The sequence below is a fragment of the Simochromis diagramma genome, unplaced genomic scaffold (assembly GCF_900408965.1).
Source record: "Simochromis diagramma unplaced genomic scaffold, fSimDia1.1 OVJJ01000343.1, whole genome shotgun sequence".
In the NCBI taxonomy this organism is placed as follows: Eukaryota; Metazoa; Chordata; class Actinopteri; order Cichliformes; family Cichlidae; genus Simochromis; species Simochromis diagramma.
The window spans coordinates 5,783,312-5,793,193 of record NW_024386831.1 but is presented as its reverse complement, the minus strand read 5'-3'; the positions used below and the strand labels follow the sequence as shown (position 1 = coordinate 5,793,193).

Here is a 9,882-nt window from a genome sequence, read left to right as displayed (position 1 = left end):
AAAGTATACAGTATTATATAGAACATATGAAGTGCATCTTTATTAAACACGGTTTTGTTTTTATTGCTTTTCTTATTGCTCTTAGTTTCTCTGTTTTCCACTTCTCAGCGCTGTATCGGAAAGGGGGCAGTGCCACACAATGAAAGGACTCGCTCACCTAAACATTGATGTTGCCAGGGGAGATTAAAGTCTAACAGACCCGCGAGGACTTTCGTGAAACACAGAAACAGTGTTCACGACAGACACAAAAACTCCAGAGAAAAGCAAATAAAACGTCAATTATTTTAAATATGAAGCTTTAGATTTTTGTTACTGTTCTACCCAAACGTCCACGCGCGCGAGTCTTCCTGTTGTCCACAGGTGTTTACGCGAGGTCACCGTTAATCACTTGGCAACTGCCCTAGCAACGGCACAGAGCTTCGGTAAAGAGTTTAGCGGTGGTTTTATGGTTACTTTGGCACAAATATGAGTTCAGCGAAGAAAAGAAGAACTATCACAGGTAGTCGCTCACTTTTGCCACTGAGTCCAGCACAGGTAAGTTCAGAATACCTGAACTCGAATATCGTCTGTGTTTCTGTGCTGCTAACTGACCGCAACAAAAAAGTTAGGAAGCCGGTGTTAGCGCACTGCGGACGTGAAGTCCAGCCTATGTGTGTAAAGAAGACAAATGAAAGCTTAACCCTGGTTGTTATAGCAAATTATTAAAGTTAATTGTTTTATTTATTCACTTACTTATTTTCAGGTGTATGTGTATGCCTGCTTTCATTTAGGTTAGCTTAATCTTATTTGTTTTCGGGGGAGGGCGGAGGGGGACTTACCTTGAACTCCTCTCTGTTGTACCATAATAGATTCCAGTATTCTGGAGTCAAATGTCAGAGGTCATTATCATTATTATTATTATTATTATTATTAACAGTTAAAGCTTGGCTGGTATTGGGTCTTACAACAGGACAGTGATCTGATGCACACCAGTAAACCTCCAACAGAGCGGCTGAAAAAAAAAAAAAGCATCCAGGCTCTGCAATGGCCCACTCAAAATTCAAACCTCAACCCACTGAAGTGCTTTCGTTGGATCTTTAAAAAGAGGTGTGCATAAATGACTGGTCTCAGACCTTGCTAAGCAGAACCAACTGTGAAAAGTTGAGTGGACCATAATTACTCCACAATGATGTGAGAGACTGAAAGCCATGCAGAAAACCCTTACTGTTACTTCACATTATTGCTGTTAAACGTGCTTCTGGGGTGTGCTTTTTTTTTTTTTTAAAGGGACTGCTTCGAGTCCTGAGGAGACTTTATTTCATATGGCTGTGTATTTAATTTTTTTAGAGTTTGTTTTTATTTTTCTGAAGTCTTGTATTTCTGTTAACTCAGCAATTATCTCAATTTCTAATTTATTTTAGTTTTTGATAACTCCAATAACCTCTCTCCACTGCCCAGGTCCTCAGAAAGCAGCCCTGGATGGAAGCAAGACCGTCATTTTCGCTGTTTCCTCTAATCACACAGAAACCTGATGGGACTGAAACAGCTTCAAAACGTGGGTTCATTCCTCTAGGTTTTGAGTTGTTGCCTCTTTTTTTGGATGGTTTTATGCCAGCAGTTTTGTTTTTTTTGTTGTTGTTGTTTTTGTAGCTTTACCTTCCTGAACTGTTTCTGTGCTGTAGGAGATGAGTTAAATGATGAGGCAGGCAGCAGGGCCTTTCAAAGCCATGGCAGACCTCAGAGTCAGTTTGAGGACAGAATGTGGATGCAGACCCGTTGGACCTCCAAGCGTCGCAGCAGAATCCGCAAAAGCATCAATCGAAAAAACCTGAATCTCAGAAAAAACCTGGTTAAATTTATATGGTGAGTTCACTGTTTATTTCTGGTCCTTTATAAGTACTTATTTGTCTGTTATTGTACAGATATCAATCTGTTTAAAATATAAAGTAAAGCATGTTTATCTCCTCCCAGTGAATGGTGATTTCTTTCACAGTAATACACTAATTCAAACTAAAAAGCAGCTAAAATAAACATTAAATAAACTGCTAAATGGACGGATCTTTATGTCAGATTTCTTTTAACTTTTGCAGAAGGCTGAGAGCAGCCAGTCTGTCTCTTTCTAGCAGCAGTGAGGGTAGCCTGCAAGTGAAAGCACAGCTTTTACTCCACTGCATTATTTTAAAACCTTAGATGCTTTGTTTCTAATTGAAATATGATATCTAAATTATGCTAAGCTTCTAGCAGTATGTAAAGTAATTAAAGTTGCTTTTTTGTGGGCCTGAAAAAAAAACATATTACTGGTTTGGTTGTCCAGCATGGAAAAAATGCTCTGCATACTGACACCGGGCTTTGAGTTTGACATGTGCTATATGCTTTGGCAGCATGGAAGGGATGTGACTAACCACTTCACCACACATTTATGGATGGTTTTTGCATTAATATTGAATATACATTTTATGTTCTTACTATAATGTATAATCAGAAAACTTTTTCAAAGGCAATTTTTTACTACAAACCATAACTGAGATTAAAGTATTGCGGCTTTAATGTGTTTAATATATGGAAATACTGTTTAATATGATAAAGTGGCATCTGTTTTTACTCTTATTTGCATTTTCTGACTTAGCCGGCAGGAAGAGGAGGAGGAGGAGGAGGAGGAGGAGGATGGCAAAACACCAGCAAGTAGAGACTGTGAAATGGTAAAATTGAACTGTGTGCTTCATGGTCGGTCACTTTTTTTTATTGTGTATATCCTCATTAACAAGATGTTGGACCTGAAGTGTAACAATTCTGTAACAGAAACAAAAATCCCCATCCAAATGTTTGCAGTATGGTGATGTAGTCCCAGCTTCCCCTACACTGACACCCATGCATAGATTTTAATGCACAGATAAAGGATTCAGGTTTAGAGATCATTTATGTAACAAGTTTACTGGAAACATAATGGTAAATCAAATCCTACAGGGAATTTGTAAAGACGACTTTTTTCTTCAATTTTTCTTGTTTACTTCGATATCATCTCGGTTGTGGTTTTGAGCAGTTCTTTTTGAAAATCTTTATACAATATATTAACCATGTTTTCTCAGTTAAGTGCTTGCAGTTGGTAACTGCAGGATTTTTTATTTACTGTGAATGATTTCCTTTACTTAAACATGCATTTTGATTTGGTAGTATAGTAAATGCAAGAAGTAAAAACACATTAATTTGAACTTCCATAGTGGTGCACCTTAAATAAATGAAAACAAGTAATATACTAAGAATATATTGCAGGTCATTCAGAAAGCACCCACAAAGAAAAATGTGTGTGCCCAGTAAAAATGGGATATTCACATGTTGAATCATATCTTTGAGTTGCATATAGGTGCAGAGTGATTCACTGGATATAGATGGATAATTTTATCAACTATTTTTTGGCTTTTTTTTTGTCCTGTCAGAGATATAACTACTACATTGAGAATGGTATAGACCTGGACCATGTGTCACCTCTGGAGGAATCTTGGGTGGAGAGCATTATGAAAAGGGTCTCCCCAAACCTGAGGCGCCACAGCGCATCACTGGAACTGCTGGTTGATGAGATCAAGGAAGACTATTTGCACAGCATCAAGACAGCAATCTGTATTTATTCATATATACTTAATATATACATATACTTTTAATCCGCAAATCATTCTGAGAATTGTTTATGAAATCAAAAACTAATTTATAGTCTTTTTTTATTGGGTTAATATGTTGGGTTAACACAAAACCTGAAGAGTTTAGTAATAATAATAAGAAAGTGTGTGTGTGTGTGTGTGTGTGTGTGTGTGTGTGTGTGTGTGTATAATTGCAGTGAGATATACATTCAGAGAATCAAAGGAAAGTGACAAAGAGAAAGAAAAAGATCTGCCCCCTCACAGACTAGAGTAAGTCTGCAGGATATTTATTGCATTAAAAACCTCTGCTAATATTCATAAGCAGTAACTACAAGACTAAACAAAATGTTCTAATTGTGTAAAGGCTCGTGGAAAATAGTTTTTTTCCTTACTGGCCCTTTATTGTTTACTGTCAGAGTGGAAAAGGTGCCAAAACCATGGAACAAGTCTTTTGTCCATGCACGCAAGAGGATTGGTGAAAAGCTTTACTCTGTCAACCCCACTGTGCTGAAAATACTCTACCTTTGGCATTTCTCCTTCAAGTGAGTATGGTTGGAAACATGATAGCTTCAAATTAATTTGGTTAAAATGAAATATTTTCTAATTTAGAAACTTTTAAATTACAAATGAATATTTAATTTAGTCACAAGTCCAGTATGCTGAAAATAGACTGTTGTTACTGGTATTTGGAAGCTGTTATGTAATAATTGATGGTGTAAAATATAGATCTCTCTCTGCTTTTTGAAAATTTGTGGCATTGAAACATTGCACCATGTCACAAATGATCAAAAAAAAAAAGATCAATGTAGAAGAGTCTTGTTTGCCCTGCTTGGCTATCTGGTTACAGAAATCTCCGGCTGATAGATGTAGAGGAGTTCCACCGCAGAAACGAGTCCATAGAGCTTTCTGAGTTTCAGCAGATTGTCACTCGACATGTTGACAGTGCCAGAGGAGTCCTCCTCCAAGAGTAAGTCTGCTTTGAAATTCCACCGTTTTCGGTTTGAAACGCATTTGGTTGTAAGATGTTTAATGACTTATTCCATGTACTGCCTGTTTCAAATCCACCCACCTCATTTCATTAGGATTTAAATCTGAGCTGACTCAGTATTTTAAAACCCTCCATTACTTATTTTTGAGTCATTTTTTGCAGACTTTATAAGTCACAGTTGAACCAATGGCTAGAAGGTTCCACTCACAAAGGCCACAGCAGACTATCCCAAAAGTCCTTTGCCTATGCATTTAGGTATGGTGGTGGAGTCGTTGGCATGGTCACAGGAAAAAGTTTCCCTGTTCAAAGCTTGACTGAGGCCCGTCTGTGTGGAATTTTCATGTTCCCCCTATGGCCTGTAGGGGTCTTCACCTTCGTCTCACAGTCAGAAGACATACATGTTAGATTAACAGTTCATTCTAAATAGGCCAGGGTAGATAAAATGCTTAAAGTGAATAGAATAAAGTGCTGTATCAATGTGGCTTGTAGTTAAAGTGCTTTGAGTGGTCAGTTAGACTGTCGGGTATCGACATGTGTGGTTCTCATTAACGTAATGTAATCTTGAAGCTGATGTTGTGTTTCTTTTTGCCCTAGTTGGCTCCTTGAAGTACAGAACATTTACCACCAAGGGTGCAAGCGTGAACTGGTGCCTTTCAAAAGCAACATGACCAAACTAGAATCTTTTTTCAACTGTGTGGCTGCGCTGATGACTTCCCAACTGCAGAATCTTCTAACAGATTCAATCATCGACTATACACACTTAATTTCACAAGATCCGGTAAGAAGAAACTGAGTAAGCTAAAGGGATTTAAATATATTTTGCTTATATTTTATGAGAGGGTGAACACTTTTTTTTTTTTTTTTTTTTTTTGGTATCATTTTAATTTGGACACCTAGCGTTCAGAACGAGCCAGTGAGCACTCAGGCTTTGTTCTGCATCTGATCTTGGAGGACAGGGAGATCAAGTTTGAGCCCAACCTCAAAATATATGAGGAGGCCTTCCTAAATGTGTACGAGTTCATGCTCAGATCTGTCAGTGTGATACCTCGTGTGGAAACCAAACTGTACTCTGACTGGGTAAGGAGACAACTCTATATACAGCCCTGTTTAATAGCACGCTTCCCCCTGATTTTTATACCTTACTTTGCTTTTCTCCAGCCAAGCTCACAATTTGGAAGTACCCTGAAGCCCATCATCCTTCCAGAGGTCCTTCATGCCCACCAGGAGGAGGTACGCAGGGTATTCTGGGCTGAGTGTGTCAGGCCCAAGGAGTACATCCACAAGTATGATAAATATGCCACACTGGTATCGAGGCAGGCGGAAAAAGATGTGGAGCAGGTCCTCCGTGACCAGCACTCTTTCCAGGAATTTATGGTGCAGGTGCTATACTACCAGAAGCTTATCGATGAGATCCGGTATATGCCTTCCAAGGTAAATGCATTAAAAAAAAATCCCTAAACCAAGGTCCCATAACTTACTCTGTAACTATTCATGTTTCCTTCCAGTTATACTGATATATATTTTGCTGAAATAGTGTCAAATCAAAAAAGCTAAACAGTGGGAAAGCTTAAAACTAACTAGAAAAATTTGCATTTCCTGCGAAAATGCTGTGTGGATGCCTTACGCTGAAGATTTCTGCTGAAAAAAGCTGAAAAAGTTGAAAACCAAAAAAAAAAAAACATTGCCCTGAGCAGGATTCGAACCTGTGCCCTTCTGATCTAAAGGCAGCGACTCACCTCACTGGACCAAACTCATTCTTACAAAGAAGAGGTGGAGAGACTGACAATTCTGGTGAAATTAGCAGAAGCTGCTTAGAATTGTGCTAATAAGAGGTGAAAAGGCTAAACATTTGGCAGAAAAGAGGTGAAGAAGAAGTTCTGCTGAAAAGAGGTAAAGAAGCAAAAAGATGAGTTGAAAAGAGGTGTAGAAGCAGAAGTGCTTCCTGAAGATGGCTGTATGTGTAATGACACACTGGAGAGTGTCAAGAAAGCAGAGCGCATGCAAGCAGTGAACATGTGTAGCAGCTGTCACAGGTAGGATTCGAACCTCTGCCACCGGGTCTCACGGCAGCTGCCCTACCCTCTGAGCCAAATGAGTTCTGGTCTCAAGCAAAGATATGATGAGAGAGAAAATGTGCACTGTGGAGCAGAAGCTCAAATTAGCAGAAAAGAGGTGAAGAGGAAGAACTTTGTTGTGAAATGAGGTAAAGAAACTGAAATTTGTGCTTAAAACAAGTGAAAAAGCTGAACTCTGAAATCCTGCTAAAACAGCAGTAGAGGCTGATATTTTTCAGCTACTCACTGAGCCAAACTGGTTCTCACGTAACTGAAAAAAGGTGGAAAAGCTTAAAATTCTAATGAAAACAGCAGAAGAGGCTGAGTGCACTGTGGAGCAGGAGCTATAATTAGCAGAAAAGAGGTGAAGAGGAATAATTTCTGCTGAAAAGAGGTAAATAAGCAAAAAGATGAGTTGAAAAGAAGTGCTTGCTGAAGATGGCTGTATGTGTAATGACACACTGGAGAGTGTCAAGAAGGCAGAGTGAATGCAAGCAGTGAACATATGTAGCAGCTGTCACAGGTAGGATTCGAACCTCTGCCACCGGGTCTCACGGCAGCTGCCCTACCCTCTGAGCCAAATGAGTTCTGGTCACAAGCAAAGATATGATGAGAGGGAAAATGTGCACTGTGGAGCAGCAGCTCAAATTAGCAGAAAAGAGGTGAAGAGGAAGAACTTTGTTGTGAAATGAGGTAAAGAAACTGAAATTTGTGCTTAAAACAAGTGAAAAAGCTGAACTCTGAAATCCTGCTAAAACAGCAGAAGAGGCTGATATTTTTCAGCTACTCATTGAGCCAAACTGGCTCTCACGTAACTGAAAAAAGGTGGAAAAGCTTAAAATTCTAATGAAAACAGCAGAAGAGGCTGAGATTTGTGCTGATAAGAGGTGAAAATGCTGAACCAATCAGAGGTACTGCTTCTGTCTGCTTCATCAGGCTGTGTACTTGTATGTATTTCTGCCATAGACTGTTATCCTCGGTCAGAAAGAGAGGCTGACATCCAGGGATTAGATTGCCACAGGTGGAGTTTAATGCCCTATGGTACAGGGAGGTATGGCATACAGTAGGAGGATGTGGAGAGGTGATATGGTGTGGTTTCTATGATTAAGAACAGGGTATGCATTACAAAATGCATACAGATTAAAGATTAAGAAAACTGGCAACAAATTGCTCCACTACAAATCAGTCTGATACCACTTCTTACAGGGTTCACGTTTACTAAGGCACTACCCAAAAGGCGCCACAAGAGGGCACTCCAACACAAGAGATGACCTATTTACACTGATGCACTTAGTAAACAGTTAGCCCCCTACTAAGCCACTACATAATACAGTGATTTACAGTATACAAATTCACACAAATACTATGATTTGGCAGAAATACTATGACTTAGTAGTAATACTATAACATAACAGATTTCCTAAAAAAAACTATGAAATTGCAGTAATTCTATGACTTGGCAGAGATACTACGTTTTAGCACAAATACTATAACAACGCAGAAATACTATGACTTAGTAGTAATACTATAACATAACAGTTCAATGTTCTTGCACAAATACCACAATATGGCAGAAATACTATGTTTTAGCACAAATACTGTGATTTGGTATAAATACTATGATTTGGCACACATACTATATTCCGCAGATACACTATAACATAACAGATATTCTACGACTTAGTAGTAATACTATAACATAACAGAATTATTAATTGGGCACAAATACCATGATTTGGCAAAAATACCATGATTCGGCACAAATACAATGACATGGCAAAAATACTATGATTGGGTACAACTACTATGATTTGGCAATAATACTGCATTTTAACACAACTACTGAGATTTGATTGAAATACTATGATTTAGAAGAAATACTATTACTCCATACAAATACGATGCTTTGGGACAAATACTATGTTTTGGTTCCAATACTATGATGTGCAACAAATACTATGATTTGGCACAAGTACTATGATTTAGTACAAATACTATGATTTGGCAGAAATACTATGCCTTAGTAGTAATACTATAACATAAGGGATATACTATGGTTTTGCAGACATACTATGTTTTTGCACAAATACCATGATTTGGCACAAATGCTATGATTTAGCAGAAATACTATGAATGGGTACAAATACTATGATTTTGCAATAATACTGCGTTTTAACAACAACTACTGAGATTTGATTGAAATACTATGATTTAGAAGAAATACTTTGACTCCATACAAATACGATGCTTTGGCACAAATACTATGATTACGCACAAGTACTATCATTTAGTACAAATAATATGATTGGGCAGAAGTACTATGTTTCAGTACAAATACTATGATTTGGCACATATAATATATTCAGCACATATATTATAAAATAACAGAAATATTATGATTTGGCCCCAAAACCATGATTTTGCACAAATACCATGATTTGGCAAATATACTATGATTTTTCAAAAATATTATGATTTAGCAGAAGTACTAAGATGTAGTAGAAGTACTTTGCTTTAGCAGAAATACTATGATTGAGGAGTAATACTTAAACATAGGAGAAATATTGATACACAGACACACATACACAGACAGTAAAGGGAACAGGAGCTGTGGAGAGTCTGGGCTTGGTATATGTAGGTCAGTTAAATTAGCTGCACCTGCTGTAGTCAGCCCTTACACACACAGACACAGAGAGAGGTGTGAGTTTTCTTCAGTGTATTTCTGACATTCAGGATTCCCCTCGAACAAATGGCCATAATTTCCTAACCGTAGAGGCTAGAATGGTCATTCAGACATTGTTTTGTTCAGAAGAGATGGGGGAATCTTCAGGTCTTCATAATTCAGAGATAAAATATAAATTAGTAAAGATATATGACTTGTAATACACTGTAACTCAGTAGAGGCGAAGCAAAAACTGCCTTGACTTGCTCTCAAACAACCTTTGGTAACTCTAAATCTATATGGAGCATCAAAATCATTCTTTCACCATAAGAAACAGCAGGCTTTGGTGAACAGTCATGGAAATTTTCAGGGCTCTGTGGAAATCCATCAAAAAGATATGATGAGAGAAAAAAGTGCCTCATTTCCAGAATTTGAAATCTGATGAAATCTGAGCGACGGACAAATTTCCTACCCTCAAACAAGTCTAACTCATTTCAGAACGGTAATAGGTGAGAAAGAAATTCTTGAATTGTGAGCGTCAGGAGTGTCTGAAGATATACGGGGACA

The 9,882-nt window shown here is 38.1% G+C and overlaps 1 protein-coding gene across 3 annotated transcripts in view; it reads left to right on the top strand.

The window, feature by feature from the left end:
• Window positions 1-123: 123 nt before the first annotated feature.
• The window catches only part of dnah7 (dynein, axonemal, heavy chain 7), an 82,110-nt gene continuing 72,351 nt past the window's right edge, over window positions 124-9,882 (top strand). For 2 of the 3 annotated variants that reach the window (XM_040027649.1, XM_040027648.1), the window contains exons 1-11: window positions 124-534; window positions 1,438-1,534; window positions 1,662-1,842; window positions 2,606-2,678; window positions 3,414-3,594; window positions 3,809-3,881; window positions 4,028-4,153; window positions 4,459-4,578; window positions 5,194-5,377; window positions 5,497-5,676; window positions 5,758-6,030. In XM_040027649.1, the coding sequence (XP_039883583.1) occupies window positions 466-534; window positions 1,438-1,534; window positions 1,662-1,842; window positions 2,606-2,678; window positions 3,414-3,594; window positions 3,809-3,881; window positions 4,028-4,153; window positions 4,459-4,578; window positions 5,194-5,377; window positions 5,497-5,676; window positions 5,758-6,030 (1,557 nt within the window). In that variant the 5' untranslated portion in view covers window positions 124-465. The remainder of the gene's footprint in view (window positions 535-1,437; window positions 1,535-1,661; window positions 1,843-2,605; window positions 2,679-3,413; window positions 3,595-3,808; window positions 3,882-4,027; window positions 4,154-4,458; window positions 4,579-5,193; window positions 5,378-5,496; window positions 5,677-5,757; window positions 6,031-9,882) is intronic. The other variant, XM_040027650.1, reaches the window with a different exon arrangement.